The sequence below is a fragment of the Lonchura striata genome, chromosome 23 (assembly GCF_046129695.1).
Source record: "Lonchura striata isolate bLonStr1 chromosome 23, bLonStr1.mat, whole genome shotgun sequence".
Taxonomy (NCBI): domain Eukaryota; kingdom Metazoa; phylum Chordata; class Aves; order Passeriformes; family Estrildidae; genus Lonchura; species Lonchura striata.
In genome coordinates this window covers 11,061,738-11,077,654 of record NC_134625.1, presented here as the reverse complement: position 1 = coordinate 11,077,654, position 15,917 = coordinate 11,061,738, and the positions used below count along the sequence as shown (strand labels likewise).

At 49.2% G+C, this 15,917-nt stretch overlaps 2 protein-coding genes across 3 annotated transcripts in view; one reads left to right on the top strand and one right to left on the bottom strand.

The window, feature by feature from the left end:
* The first annotated feature begins 1,204 nt into the window (after positions 1-1,204).
* On the top strand, positions 1,205-7,777 carry CXCR5 (C-X-C motif chemokine receptor 5). The gene is given in 3 exon segments (XM_077788073.1): positions 1,205-1,554; positions 1,556-1,675; positions 6,701-7,777. Coding segments are annotated over 3 exon segments (1,287 nt in total). The 5' UTR covers positions 1,205-1,464.
* Positions 7,778-10,975: 3,198 nt separating this feature from the next.
* BCL9L (BCL9 like) overlaps positions 10,976-15,917 on the bottom strand; it is a 48,169-nt gene continuing 43,227 nt past the window's right edge. For both annotated transcript variants that reach the window (XM_021530071.2, XM_021530072.2), the window contains exon 8: positions 10,976-15,599. In XM_021530071.2, coding sequence (XP_021385746.1) covers positions 14,440-15,599 — 1,160 coding nt within the window. In that variant the 3' untranslated portion in view covers positions 10,976-14,439. The remainder of the gene's footprint in view (positions 15,600-15,917) is intronic.

The window sequence follows — 15,917 nt, the reverse complement described above, 5'->3', positions numbered from 1 at the left end:
TCAGAGCCGGCCCTCCCCTCTGACCCGGGGAGCTGACCGGGCTTTGCCGTTAAAACAGAGCCAACACAAACCTAACAACGGGGGTCTGAGCCACAGCCTGCAGGAGTCGTAACCGCCGACCGTGACAAGCTGGGGATTGGCATTTCTCTTTAGATAGCTGTTACTTAGATGTGGATTTTGACAAACCGAGACACAGTGGGAATGTAATCTTAGTAGTGACTGCTTTGCAGACAATTTTTTCTTCAAATGTTTTTCCAAAATACATGCAAAAGGACAGGGACATTCCTGGTTTTATCTAGTTCCTCACAGCTCCAGCAGTCTGTAGGTGGTTGTCTTTCCACCCTCAGCAGCAAAAGGCACAAGCTCCACCCTCCAGTTGTAGCTGATTGCAAACATCCTTCCTGGCCTCTCGTCTCCCAGTGATACCCCACTCCTCGCCTTGCCCCTCAGCCCTCGCAGCACGGGGTTCAGGACAGGGCTTGCTCAGTCTGTGCTCTGCCTGTGAGTGAGGCACAGTGCAAGCTCCCTGTGGCCTCCCTCCGGGTCTGCTGCTCTCCATCCTGTCAGCAGAAAATGCCCAGGAGCTGATGAGCACCTGCAGGTGCACACAGAGGTCCTCACGGTATGGGAGGACAGCGACATCCTCGGGGCAGCTGGTGCCCAACAAGTCGGGGTCTAAGAAACAGGAGTGGTGTAATCCAGCAGTGCTCATGGGAATAACACCACCTTCTCCTTCACAAGTACAAAGTCCCACCAGAGTCCTTGCTGGTAGAGACGCCTTGATGCAGCTGTACCTAGACGAGAGGAGGACAAAAACTGTGCTTGGCAGACCACCTCAGCTCCGCGCACAGGTAAAGCTTTCTGCCAAAATGCCAGCTGCAATGCCAACCTACTCTGCTGACCCAGACCACTGTGAGTCTGTTGCTGTGACATCACTGAACAAAATGCCTTTCCCCAAGCAGAGAAGATCTTGATTCTCCTTACTTACCCTTGTGAAGTCAAGCTGCCTAGCCCCTGCTAGCCCTGCTCTAGACTTGCAGAGTAGCTGCAAGGCTTTGCTTTCCTGTGCAAGCCACCTCACACCCCCCCCCCCCCCCAAGCCCAAAGGAGGGGTGAAGCAGCAGAAGGAGGAGCAGAAGACCACTACAAGTCAGTGGGGTTAAAGCAGCCAGGAGGACCCCAAGGCAGAGGGTGATGATCATACAGACCATACCCATGCTTCAAAGTCCTGCACAGCTCCAGAGAAGTGCCTGGATCCAGGAGGTTTCTGGTAAGGGTGGTCCTTAGCACAGAACTTTTCAAAGCCTTTTGGACCACCTGTAACAAAGACAGCTGTGGGCAAGGTTTCCAAGGAAGACCTAAATATGTTCTGGATCTTCTGTGGTATAGATCAAAGGAATAGGGACTCTTCAAACTCTACTTTAAAAATCAATTACAGCACTAGTAAAAAGATTATAAAGCTAGATGTTAATCTTTACATCAATCAGGTCACTCTATGCCTGGAGCTCATTTGCCTTGCAAATACTCTATTGTTACAGTCTGTGTCCCTCCCCACTCACTTAAATTGTTAACTCCACCTCAGAAAATAACTTTTGCAGCAATTTCTGGAGGAGAGACGGATCGTGCCCCTCAAACCATGGGGCCTGTCAGCTACTCATCAGAGACCTATGACTTGGTGAGTTGGGCCTGGCTTTGCTTGATAACAGGGATGGCAGGTAGAGCTAGGGTGGGCTGAAAGGCCAGATTTCTGGCCATCCATCTTCTAACCCTCCTGTTGGCAGAGGCAGAGCTTGAGCCATTTCTTATGCCAGCATAATTAGTCCTTGCATCCCTTAAATCCAGACTTGACTACAAGCTGTTGCTTGCAGAGAGCTGGCGTAGTGTGGCTCCAGCCTGTGATGCAGGGATGCTGGGTATTCTGTTGGGGAAAGCTAACGGAACCTGTACTAGCAAGCACTAAGCCCGAGTACTGTCCTTTCATGAGGACACAGACCAGAGTCTCTGCAAAGGGTCAGGAGTCTCTGCCAGAGTGGGGCTCCAGCAGTCCCATCCTGTGCTGCCAGCCTCTCCCTGCCTCTGCTTCCTGCTGCCCTGCTGTCTGCACAGCCATTAGCACAACATGGGCATAAAACAGTTATTCTGAGCCAGGAACCTTTTGCACCAGGCTTCAGTAGTACAAATGACTGTGTACACAGTGTGCAAAGCCCTGTACACCTTCTCTGGTCTCCTTTGACAACTGGAATACCCAAGCAAACCCAGTCTTCTCTCTACGTGTGTAAAAACCCTTGGTATGGTATGACCACCCTGCTTACTTGCTCCACATACAGGCTTCCATACATATGGCTCCACATATACTCTGCTGAAAGGGGAACACGCAGTGTATTTACAAGACAGGATTAAAGAGTGGGAGATAGATTGCAAGTACTACTTCTAACAGAGAGTGATGACACTAGGTATTCTACCTTAGTTCTCTTCCCAGCCTTTACAAGTGAAAAAGAGCAGCTGTACCTTATACAGTATGTTGTGCTATCCAACGGGAAGAACACAGCAGCATTATCATTAACCTGGTTATCAAATATTGCATCTCAGAATTTATTTTTTTACTACAGTGGCTCCCTGCAGCAGACCTCAGGATTAATTATTCCAAAAAGAGAAATGTTGGATTCAATTGTTACCTGATTTTCTGTTCTTCCTTTTTTCCTACACACCAGGGAAGAGCAAGCCCTACCCTATTTATTTCTTTTCTGATTCATCCAGTATAAAAACCCTTGGCAAATAGTGGTCATTCCTTTAAAACTCTTTTGGAGAAGACACTTCTTTCCCTGACCTCTGTTGAAGTTCAGTGGCAGCGCTAAAATTTCCTGAGGGGTTAAAACCAAACTCAAACCTTTTTCATCTCATTTTCTTTGCATACAAAACTTACATAATCCTTAGCTTTGTGATTTTATCTCTGCTGTGAATTCTTTTACATAATAAAGAAGACCCCGTGTGAGTGGAGGGTTGGGTGGCAGAACCCAGCTGATTTTAGGACTAAACACCCACAGTCAGGTGCCACAGCAGGAAGAGTTTTAGACCTTTTCTCAGACTTCTGCAGTTGGGAGTTTGATATGTGTTGTTTCCCACCTCTGTCTTCTGGCAGCTTCCCAGATTTGGCTCCCTCCCTGGAATAGGGAGGCCGCAGATATCACATGAGCATCAATGTATTTGCTTTGGTGGTGGCATATGTTGCTTTACTTATACTCAGTGCTTGTAGCAGCAACCTACCCATAAAGATTTGAAAAAAAAGGCCTCCAAAGTGTCTTGTCAAGGTGGCAACACAAACTCTGCCTTGTGCAGAGAGGATCGTTTGATCAATTGAGCAATTATGGAAGGAAAAATTATGAGAACATTTACACCAAAAGGGCATTTATCTCAGTATCACACAGTGAATACAGTGAGGGCCTCACGTAAATTTTGTTATCATATGAGACTTTTGACTCTGTAACCTTGCAGAAAAGTACCGTGTCCAAAATGATAACCCCATTTCTCCATAGCAAAAATGCTTTGCCTGCTAACCTTCCTCATCTGCGGACTAGACATCCAAAAACAAGTTGCAGAAAAACCACTGAGATCTATACTAGGTTCCCTGAGGTTCCTTGGCCCAGTTTTCATTGCAATGGGACCACCATGACTCAAGAGCGTTAAGGCACCTACACTGCAGTAACATGTAATTTCCACAGGCCTTGGTCTTATTCCTGGATTTCCCTGGTTCAGCCCCTGCAGAAGTCATGAGCAGAAGCTCTGTCAGTATATTGTATTGATGTGGGCAATTACAGTTCTGAGGTTTTCAAAATGAGATTTGCTGCTCCCAGCCCTGGCATTGACTAGAAGGGAATGATTCACATGGAAAATCCGTAACAGTGGACAAGCTGCTTCACTTCTACAGCCAAATATTTTGATCGCTGACAGTTGTGGGGAACTGAGAAAAACAGCTGACAAAGGGAGACCAGAATAACTCTGTGATGCAGGTTATAGGGTAAAGGGAACCTCGACCAAAAAGCATGCAGGAACAGTTTTCCCAGGCATGCACTCAATTGCTCTATTACAGACAACACTTTTTCTTCCACCCCCAAACCTGCTGCAATTGTCATGCAGGAGACCTGTACAAAGGTCCCTCTGCATGCTCACTGTTCACTTATCCCATCCCAGATATGGCAGCCATCCACTTCCAGTCCTAGAATTGCAGCAGAGTTCCCAGAAGCCTCAGCTTGCCATATTCAGTAGATCTCCTGCAGCTCTGGTTCCTGCCCTTCCTGTCTCAGCCCAGACTCTGATTTTTCATTCTATTTGTCTCCAGCTCATCTCTGTCTGCTCCTACCCACATGTGCTGCTCTGCTCAGAGATGCAGGCAAGGACGATTCAAACAGAGCTCCAACACGCTTCCCCTACCCACAGCGAGTGGTTTACAGTAAGAGCCCTCCCTACCTGCTCCCCATCAGCAATCAGATGGTGTCTGATAGTGGCACTCAGCCTCTGCACTTCCGGCTCCAAATACAAGGTGATCCTGGAAACTGATCAGCAGCCAAATCCGCTGAACACCACCCAAGCTGCCCATCCACTGCCATAGATAGTGCTGGCATGGCTCCAAGCTAGCAAACCCAGCTATTTTTCATCATTACATTTTTCCCTTCAAAGCTGGAATCATCCAACCTCTTCCCAGTGAAATTTCCCGTTTCAACATATAATCTATTTGGGTTTTTTAGCACAGTCACCTGCACAGCCTGAGCAGCCTGGTTTGGTCACTACACAAAATTGCAAAGTTTTTTTTGGTTGCTTTGCTTTTTATCAGAGAGGTTCAAGGATCTGGCCTTGGCCACCACATCACAGATTTCTATGTGTGTTGTCAACTCCTCATGAAAGGTCCAGGTACAGAGTAAGCAGGAAATACTTTAAAGCTGGGTAGGAAAATAACTGGGAGGGATTTCTTAAGGCCCAAAATCATACCCTAAACCAGAAAAATTCTTTGGTAATACAAAATGCTTCTCACCAAAGGCTTGCAGCCCCACAGTTACATTAGCAAGAGCTGGGCAGGGTTATTCCACACTTTTCCCAAGGACTCATTCCCTTGGGAAACTGGAGTGGTCCTAGGGAGTGGACCCTCCTACCATCCACTGCTTGGGGACTGCCTGCGCCTGCTGTGTGCTCTGTGAGTTTGGTAATGCCCCATAGACTTTTGCCCCATCAGCATACTCAGGCTCCTCTTGGAACCATGCAGGTGGTTTCAGTAGCAGAGGAGTTTAGATAAGCCCTGCTGCTGCCAAGTGCCCTCCTTACCCCTCACAGTCATGTGCAGAGGCACCCAGTGCATTACCCAGGGAAAGCTGCCTGAGAAGAAACATAAATCACACTTCCTTAGCTAGGTACAATGCAAGACTCCAGGCTGGTAACAGTAATTTTGCTTAGTAGCCCCTTTGGTGAGCAAAAACCCCCAAAATCAGGTCCAAAACTGTGTAAAGCAGGGCTGGTATTTTTAGACAGGAACTTTGGCTGATGAGGGAAGGAGCAGCAGGTGCAAACGGCTGCAGCTGGCAGTGAAAGGTATGAAAGCATTAGCAGAGACTTCCGCTGTGGTCAACACAAGGCTCAGCGCAGGTCTCCAGAGAGGGTGTGGGTGGGGGACCTGAGGGTGACTGCTGCTGAGCTCTTCCCAATTGTCACTAATATTCAGTTTGCCACAAGCCTCCTTCACTGCTCTCATTTTGTGCAAGGCCAGCTGAAGCATGACCACCATCCAGGGAGCTCATCCTGAGCTCCAGCTTCCTGGCACTCAAGACTTGCCCTCAGCTTCAGCCTGAATGCAGGCTGGTCAAGAAAATACAGCAAGCCAAGGGCGAGTCACATCTGCAAGTAGCTCTATTGTACTTCCCTTACTGGATATCAGTCTGGAGTCTGAGTGGTGTTTTCCCTTTCCTTTCCTGCTCTGACTGCAATTAATTCAGAACTGAAAGGTTTATCAACAGAATAGATCTCTCTCTCCATCATATCTTCCTGTAGCTAGGGCACCACAGGGCCTCAGAGGTTTTCCTCCCATTGTGTTGAACACCTGCCCCACACCTTCCTCCGAGTGTGTGGGAAGAGATCTCAAAGGGCAGCTGTTGATGACCCCACCTCACCTTGCTCTCTCATAGGCAGCTCTCAGGCCTCTGAGGATGAGAAGAAGGGGACAGTTTCACTGCACAGAATTTGAGGTACAGATGTGCTGTGTGGTGAATCCTACCACCTTTATACCTGACAGCAGGCAGCAGGCAGCAGGCAGGATGGGAGTGGTCCATATAAGAAATGGGTGGGAAAAATCAGGAAAGCTGGTAGAGGAGGATTCCATTCTATGTGAGAAAGCAAAATTCGCCAGCAGGTAACTTGGCAAGAACCAGAAGATAAAACTGATCATCTGATTGGACACCAAAACAATACTCCAGTTAATGATTATAGACTGAGTAGCCCTCACTGTCACTGATTGATAAAATCCTCTCCACCTGCTGCTGTACTTCCTGGCAGTAGAGGGGCCTCCAATGTCATTACACTGCTGACAGCATCTCTTCCTGATGCAGGTGGGCTGCAGGACATGGGGTGCTCTGCTCTAGGTCTGCCAGGTGCAGCTGGGGGACTGGGTTCTTCTGTTCAGAAACTCCCCTCCATTAACAAGACTCTCTCTGTTCCCCAGAGCCAGGTAGAGCTGAGTGGTTACTACGAAGCTGAGAACACCACCCCTTCTTTGGAGGGCTACTTTTGCTTCAACTCAGCCTCATCTGTGGTTGGCAACCAGGGAGACCCCTTCAGAAAGGTCTTCATGCCCCTCATCTATCTACTGATGTTTGTGTTGGGGACTCTAGGCAATGCTCTGGTCCTGGTCATTTTAGAGAGGTTCAAGCGGTCTCGCACCACCACAGAAAACTTCCTTTTCCACCTCACCCTGGCCAACCTGGCACTGTTGCTCACCTTCCCATTCAGTGTGGTGGAGAGTTTGGCTGGGTGGGTATTTGGGAAGTTCCTCTGTAAGATACTCAGTGCTGTCCACAAAATCAATTTCTACTGCAGTAGCATGCTGCTGGGGTGCATTGCGGTGGACCGTTACCTGGCCATCGTCTATGCAATCCACACCTACCGCAAACGCAGAGCTCACTCCATCCACCTCACCTGCATGGCTGTCTGGCTCTGCTCATTGCTTCTGACTTTACCTGATCTCATCTTCATGGAAGTCTGGACAGATGACGGCAACCGCAGCATTTGCTATTTTCCAGAGGTTGGGATTGATGGAAACAATGCGTGGCTGGCAACCCGCTTCCTCTACCACACCGTGGGCTTCTTTGTGCCTCTGCTGGTCATGTGTTACTGCTACACGGCCATCATCCGGGCACTGTGTCAGTCCCAGCGCCTGCAGAGGCAAAAAGCTGTCCGTGTGGCCATCCTGGTCACAGGTATCTTCCTCCTATGCTGGAGCCCATACCACATTGTCATCTTCCTGAACACACTTACCAAGCTAGAAGCCTTCACCAAGAACTGTCTCCTGGAAGACCAGCTGGACACAGCCATCATGGTGACAGAGGCCATTGGCTTCACACATTGCTGCCTCAACCCCATCCTCTACGCTTTTATTGGGGTCAAGTTCCGTAACGACTTCTTCCGGATCCTGCAGGAGCTTGGCTGCATAAGCCAGGAGACCCTGCAGGAAATCCTGGAGGTGACAAGGAAGGGTAGTGGGATAGAGTCTGACAACACCACCTCCATCTCCACTTTCTAGCTGAGAAGGGCTGCCTGCAGGCAGACGTGGCCTGGGTCTTTCCTTCCCAGGACACACTTGCTGTTGTCTCAGCTACAAGTTTCACAAGTATCCCCACAACTTTCTTCACTCCTCAGGAAACAGATCCAATAGCCACCAAACACCCACATCCCATCAGACACCTTACTTAGCTCTTCGTGGTTCTCAAGCTTTGTAGAGATCTAGCTGGATGTCTGACGGTTACTGTTGTGGAGCTGGATGACGATGGTCACTCAAGTGGGTTGAATCTGATATTCCCACCTCTCCCTCGAAAAACGGACTGCAGGCATCTTGTGCACAAATCCAGGCACAGGACTTGGGTGCCAGGGTTAAGGAAAAAAGTGCAGCCAAGTAAATGAGTCATGTCAGTTAGCAGGTCTCCATTTCACTGGCTAAGGTTGGTACACACATGCTTAAGGGAAGCTGTGGGATTCGGTGGCCATCGCAACTGGAGAGATGCAGGTGGGACTGGTGGGGGCTGCTCAATCCAATAGTATGGGCATACAGTGCTGGACACTCTTTGACTGCAACATTGTCCTCCTGCTGCATAACATCCCCCCCAGCCCACCACAACACATTAATCTTCACAACACAGCTCATGCCAGGAGGTCCTCCCACAGACTGAAAGATTTGGCTGTTACAGACTCCTTTCCTGACACCAGTAGCATTCTTCCCCACTCATTTGATCTGTTTTATTGCTGTTATGATCTCATGTGAGTGGCTGCTGAACTGAATGCCTGACTATACAGAAGTTTTCCTTTAAGGAGGAACACCATCTGAGGAGATGGCTTCTGTCTTGTGACTGCACACAGGGGAGAGAAACCACACAGCTTTGTAAAGCTGATGGTATAACGTTTTTTTTTTTTTGGCAGCTAGATGTATGGCTATTTATGGGTTCTGAGAGCAAGGAGACTCACTGTCCCAGAATAAGGGAAAGTCTACTTTGTTTTGAGCAAGGCTAGAGGAAATGTGGCATTTTGCTTTGCACTGTGCTTTGTTAGTTTTCCTCCACCTGCACCTGAGTAGTGATCTTGCCCTGAACTGCAAGTATGCAGAAACTGCTCAGATCAGGGCAGCTTGATGATAATTTGGTTCAAAGTAAGAGCAGCAGCTTTCCCCATCATTAATTCTTGCACCATGAGCTGGTGTGTGGGGAAGCCCCAGCAGACACAAGACAGCTTGCTGCTGCCTGGGAGGTCTTGTCACAGTTTAACATGGCAGCAGGCCCAAAACACTGCTCCATGACATTTCTGTTCCTGAAGACTGCTGTGGCCTGAACTGTAGGAGAGCCATACATACCAATGTCACATGAGCACAACCCTCCTCACAAGCACACTTTAAAAATCTCCTCTACCCTTCACCTCGCATTTTAAGCAATGTCAAAACAATGTTAGTTCTCTTGGGGTAGCAGGAATTTTGTGCTAACCTCACTTCTGAAGTTCATCCCACTAGCAGACAGCTCAGTCCCAGGTGAACTTCACAGTACTCAAGGGCCCTGCTAAAAAGACCAGCCATTATGGAAGGGAGCACATTACCTCAGCAGAGATCTCGATAGCTTGATCTCACATTGTGACTTGAGGAGAAAAACTCACCTAGTATAAGGCAGTCCACCATTTCCTGCAGCACTGTATCTTCAAAGATGAAACTTTCAAGTAATGGTCACTGTAGTTGTTCAGGCGCATACATGCAGCAGAGAAGGGCAAGTCTCTTAAGCCTGCACTTGTATTCTTCACGGTTGTACCAGTGAGAAAACCCATTGCAGATGCATTGTAAACACCTCCCTAGCAGGTTATGGTGACAACTGTGTTTCTCATGAAACTGTTATTGAAAAAAATAATAGTAAAAGTATAAAATTCCTACAGTGGTCACAAAGTAAAAAGAAAATCTGCACTCAAATGAGAGTGAACAGACTACACATGTATTGTTACTATAGCTTTTAGTATTGGTATGTACTAACCTTTAGGAAGTTTTGAGGTAAGCTGTAATAAATGGATGAATAAAACAACATGTTCTAATATATAGTGATTGTAAGCATTTGTCTGTAACTGTGTCACTTTATTCAAGGAAGATGCATCAGAGAGCACTAAGTGGGCAGATGGCACCTTTCTGACAAGCTCTGCTCAAAGGGCTTAGAGGAGCACCTTGCTCAGATTCCCCTTCACCAGTGCCACAGAAGGCTCTGCTGTGTTCAGAGTCAGTCCAGACCTGTATGACCTCTCTGCTTTATGGAGCCTCTTCCACTAATTCCTCCTGCCCCAGTTTTATAGCAGCTGCTAACCTAACTGCCCTTACACCTACATTTGGCCCAGACAGCCTGGGAATGGCTTGGCTCAGAGCTGGCAGACCTTCCCCAAAGAGTTGCGATTGTTCTTCCCACAGCTACCTGCAGCCAGCCTGCTGAATGGTGACAAGAAGAAAGTAAGAGGAACTTTCCTTCACTGCAGAAGAAGCTCTGCTTTCCACTTAGCAAAATCCTTGCTATCTCATCAAGGTTTGCATGGCTGTCACAGCACCTTGCCTCAGAGTAGGCTTCCCTGCTAAGTACCCACACTGTCAAAGCCACCCCTGCAGCCCTCAGGCAAACCTTCATCCTCCCCAGTGGAGTTCTGCTCAGCCCCTATGCCATGGCTGCCAAGTGAGGCAGGTGCACTCTGCCCACCCAGGCCACCGGGAAGGGGGACTGAGCCAAGGGGAGCTTCAAGGTGGCTCCTGCAGAAAGTAGGGAGATTATGCGTGGGAAGGTGATGTCACCGCCATCCACAGCACACCCTCTGCACCTCCAGCCCCGGACTGTGCTCTGCAAACAAGGCTCCAGCAGACAAATCAGAGGAAGCCCTGGTCTCTGATGAAGGCAACTCCAAAGATGGGAACACAAAGACCCTCACAACAGCACCCTGCTCTGCATTTCCTGCAGGCCAGCCAAGTCTCCCAGGAGACAGAGCTGGGGTTCCAGCAGAGCATCCTGCTATGCATACACAGTGATCACAGGGCCATGGCAGGCAGTGGAGCATGCATGGGTGAGTGCAAGTAAGTGAACGCATGAATGAATATGTGCCTGGGAGTGCTACAGAGAAGGGGCTGCCCCAATGCCCACGCAGTCCTTCCAGCACATCTCGCACTCTCTGTCTCTGCTGCAGTCCTGTGGAAAATCATGCGGAAAAATACAGGCACAGGGTCAGGTCTTGTAATTTGTCTTTTTAATAAAAAGGCACCTATAAAACAGGTCAATACATTACAGGCAGCACAGATACCCAAAACAAGCCTAAAAATTGTTTCAAATAAAAACCAATAAGATGTCTTCACATATTGTATTTATATATTTATATTTATATATATATATTTATATAATGGTACAAAATGACTGGGGAAGTTTCTCCATGGGATGACAGAGAACAGGTCAGTTAACCTTACCTCAGTGTGAAAGTTAATTCCAGGTGTGTGATTATCCAACGTATTGGAAGATGCAGTTTTCCAGCATTCGCTTTTTTGGAGCTGGAAAAACATGGCAAAGTCATGGCTAAAAGATGGGCAAACCTTCTACTGTGATTAGGTGGAGTCAGTACACAGAACTCAAGGTGAGGAGCCGAGCAATAAACTACAAGACACAAGACTAGACACAGGTCACAGCAGCGGGCAACCAGCTGATGGTAAACCTTGCCCAGGTCTAACAAGGACTGGCTGTCACTGAGCCTCCAAAGGAACTCCTGCCACATTGCTGTTCACAGACATGGTTGGGAGCAGCGCCCAGGGCATAGGGGTGTTAGGCAGCATTTCTTCTCTCAATTGTTCAGCCATCACAGTGGTAGGGGTAGGGCTGGCTCCAGGGCAGTGAGATTTTGCAGATGAGCACCAACTGCTGTTCCAGAGTCCTCAGCTCTGACCTAACATCAGGATTTCCCTTCTGCATCCTGGGTTGCTGAGTCAAAAGGCTTAGCTTCTTATTTGTCACTGGAGGACAGGTCTTCCTCCTGTTGCCAGGCAGAAATAGCATCGCACTGTCTGTAAGCACTCAGCACTAGTCTTCTGAGCACTGCACAGCATGTGCCACAAGCCTGCAGGCTCCTGCTGATACAGGGACAATGCACTGCTGACACAGTGAGGACTGCAAGCCCCAGGCAACTTCTGTGTCAGGCTGGGCAAAAGGGACAACAGGGAAACTACAAACACATGGAGATCTCAACCAGGCTAAAACAGCAGCTATCTACAGGCAAACAAAAAAACTTCCATATAGAAAATGTTATGGCTTCAAATTAGCCAACACTTGCTGGTGGATGATAAGCAAATTTTGGGTAATTGGTATTTGGATGTTTATGAGGAGCTACCAGCAGCCAACACCCGGAAGAGCAGCCAAAAGAAGTTACAGCCTTTCAGGCAAGTCAAGCTTAGAAAGAGCTACATCTGTTTGAGCCATATCCTCCCGCATGAAACACACACTGAAAGGATCGAGAATCCAACCAGCTAACATGTCAGGTCCAAAGCCTGAGCTGAAGATTATTCTTCTGCTCCAACTGCCTTGGCAGGAAGGGGAAATTCTTGATTGTTTATGTTTAACCACTTCAAAAAATGCTACTTGCTCACATTGTATACAACAAACCTTTACAAAGCAGGAGACTAGAGCAAGATCCTTCCTCAGATCCAAACCCATGCTTCTCACCCAGCACTACAAAATGCCCCAATGCTTCAATGTATTCCTAACTGGACTTTATAATTCCATCTTCTCACAGACTGGATCAAGACAACTGCTGGGATGACATTTCAGGACCCACCAGCCTTTCCAAACAGCTTGCAACCTCATAAAAACTGTTGCTGTTCACTCACTACTTGGCAATCTCCCTTTCCAAAGCTGTCTCCTCCCAGCAACAGCAAGTTGGGAAAGGTGAGCTCTGTTTTAAGAGAGGTAGTGTGTTAAGCCTGGCTCTGCAGAGATAATCCTCCAAGCAGTGTTCCTCCAGCAATTGTGTGCCCCAGGTTCACCACTGGATGCTGGAATTGCAAATCCCCACAGGGGTCCAGAGATACTGTGGTGTGTGCAGAAACGTGCATGCATCATGACACATTCCCCTCTGTGAAAAACCATGGGAAAGATCATCAGGGCTGCATGCAGGAAGACCTTATGGAGTACAGAATGGAGAGGGTAGAGTGCATCCAGAAAAGCCAAAGTTGTCCAAATGGCATGCTTTTGCCAGCCTAGGACGGAGAGATTGCAACTCAACTTTGGCCTCTTCTGTCTGAAGCACAGGGTGCCCATGCTGCTGACACTGAACGCTGAGGTAGAGTATTGCACTCAAGGACAGGTCCTCTTCAAGAGCTGGACCTCTCCTGTGCCACAGGGCAGGTCTGCTGGCAGTAGCTCAGGTTATCATGGAGTGAAGACTGCCTGCAAAACTCTACAGATGAAGGACTGACAAGCACAAAGAAAATCTGGGAAAGCATTCGATGGCAGGGGAGAAGGACGCAGTGGTGAAGGGTAATGGATGGGTAATAGACTTGTGTAGGAAGGCTGCAGAAGATCAGGGCTCCCAGCTAGCCTCCCCTGGAAGCACTGGAATGCATCACCTCACTCACCTCAAAGCCCACCTGTCCCTACCCACCACATCACCTTGCCTACAGGAGACACAGCACGAAGGGAAGAGAAGGGAGTAGAGCTGGTCAAGACCTTCAGGTCCAGCACGTTATTATCTGCGAAGCCCACATTCTTGATGCTTCTCCAGCTGAAGGGCTGGCATCCTTCCCATCCTAGACACAGCAGCTTCTCCCGAGAGCAGCAAAAGCTGCATCCTGTGAAACTGTGGCCTCTGCCCTACCAGATGAGCACTGCTCCAGCAGCATTTCACTGGGGCTACAGCTTGGTTGCCTCGCCCTGCCCCCACCCACGGGCCCTAGGTCAGTGGTTATGTTTGTGTACTCGGCATAGTATCCATGTATCCACGGGACCTGAGATCTGCATGACACTGCACCACCCCCTCTCCACACACATGCAAAACCATTCAGACTGGTGAACAACAGAGGTCTGACAGAGTCACTCTACAATGGGATCTCTCAACACCCTGTGCACCCTGGGGATCCTCCTGCCTCCCCCACGGAGAGATTTCAATCCTTGTACACTGTTGCCTTTAGCATGTTTTTTTCTTTTTTTTTTAAAACATGTTTTGAGGCTTCTATTAAAACACAGAAATACAGGACAATTAAAAACCAGCACAAATTTTGTCTTTCCCAGCGACCTATTTACAGCTAGTTCCAAAAACCCTCTTGCACATTTTGGTTGCTTAAAAAGGAAGGACAAAAAAAAAAGAGAAAGCAAAAAGGGGTAAGAAAAACACTTGACGGAGGAAAACCATAAGTGAAAACTTTACAAACTGCCACAAGGTCTGGATGTCCCTGGTCACCATGAAGGGTTCAAAGTAACAGCCCCACTCCCAGCCTGTTTACCCTCCCCTTCCCCAAAGAAAGAAAGGAAAAAGAAACCCAATTCACATCAAGTTTACTGCACATCTGGTTTGCTGTGTAGAAGCAAATCCGATATGAAAAACATCCCACGTGGTGTCCTCCACTGGCACTGGCCCCCAACCCGCCCCCAGAGAAAGGTTTAAAAATGTTTGTAGGGGCAGCCCCATCCCCACCCCAGCCCTGAGCGCCAGTCAGGGTTAAAAAGGCAAGTTTGCCATGTTCCCAGGCCCAGGAATATAACTCATCTGGCTGTCCAGGGAGACGCTCCTCTGCCTCATCTGGTGCGTGACCATGAGGTTCTGCTGAGGCGGGGGCCCCATGATAGAGCCCTGAGGTGACATCATATGTCCTGTCTGGGCATACATCTCCCCCGACACAGACATGCTTCTCTGCTTGGCCTGCATCAGCATGAAATTCTGCTGGGCCATCAGGCTCTGCTGAGGAGACATCATGCCCTGGTGCATGCTATTGCCCATCATGCCTTGCTGGGGCGGTATGCCTGTCCTGCCCAGCATGGGCACTTGTCCAGGGTGGCACATGGGCATGCTGAGTCCCCTCTGCACGCCCTGCTGCCCGGGGAGGCTGGGAGCATTCATACCTGGCCGCACGGGGGGCTGCTCAGCCATCATGTTCTGCAGGTTCATGAGGTGGAGGTTGGAAGGCTGAGATTTGGGTGCCTGGCTGTCGCTCTTGGGGAAATACTGCAAGGTGCTGCTTGGCTTCTCTGACGGGATGATCCTGGACAGGTCAAACTCCGGGATCCCCGTGGGCGTGGGGCGGATGACCTCACTGAGCTCGGGGTCGTTCAGCACCGACGCCACCCCAGGAAGCACGGGCGGGTAGGGGTCACCAATCCGAGGAGGGATGTTCTTGCCCATCATGTGTTGCTGAGGGGGCATCTGACCAGGCTGCTGGGAGGGAAGGTCCTCAGGTGGCAAGGGCATCCCTGGCGGGTAATGCTGCTGCATCCCAGGGCCACCCCCTGCACTGGGGGCCATGGGCATGCCTCCGGCAGGAGATGGCATGGCATTGTGGGGCTGCTGCATGCGGGGGAACACGAGCTGGTTGGAAGGAATCATCTGTGAACTGTTGGGCACCGGGCCACACTGCTGGTTCAATGAGTCTTGGGGACCCGGGGGCAGCATCATGGGGTTCTGGGGAGGCACGCCTGTCCCTGGCCCACTCGGATGCATAGGAATGTTGGAGCCCAGAGGGTTTGGGGAGGACATCATGGAAGTGGGGGTTGGTTCGTGGGAAAGGGGCTGCTGACCAGGCAGGCTCATTCCCATGGGACTCTGAGAGGATCCAGGCCCCACAGAGTTCAAGTGCAGTTGATTTGGCTGATTCCCAGTCACGCCTAAGGACAGGAAAAAGAGAGACTAGTTAACCCTTCCTACAGACCTTTCAGGGCTGTAAAATCCACATCCTGAGAACCTGCCAAGCAACCCTACTCAGAATGCCCTGAGCATGGAGCACAATGCTCAGAAAGCTGCTCCAAGATGGGCTTATAAAGCACCAACATCAGGAGAAGTGTCTCCAACTCCAGCTCGCCAAGCCCACAAGCACCAGAGGGCTCTTCCAGCTTCATCCAGTCCCATGCTAGATTTGTAATTTCTTACGTTCCCCTAATTTCAGAGTCCTGACTGGCTCTGTGTGTGCTTTACACCATGGTCTC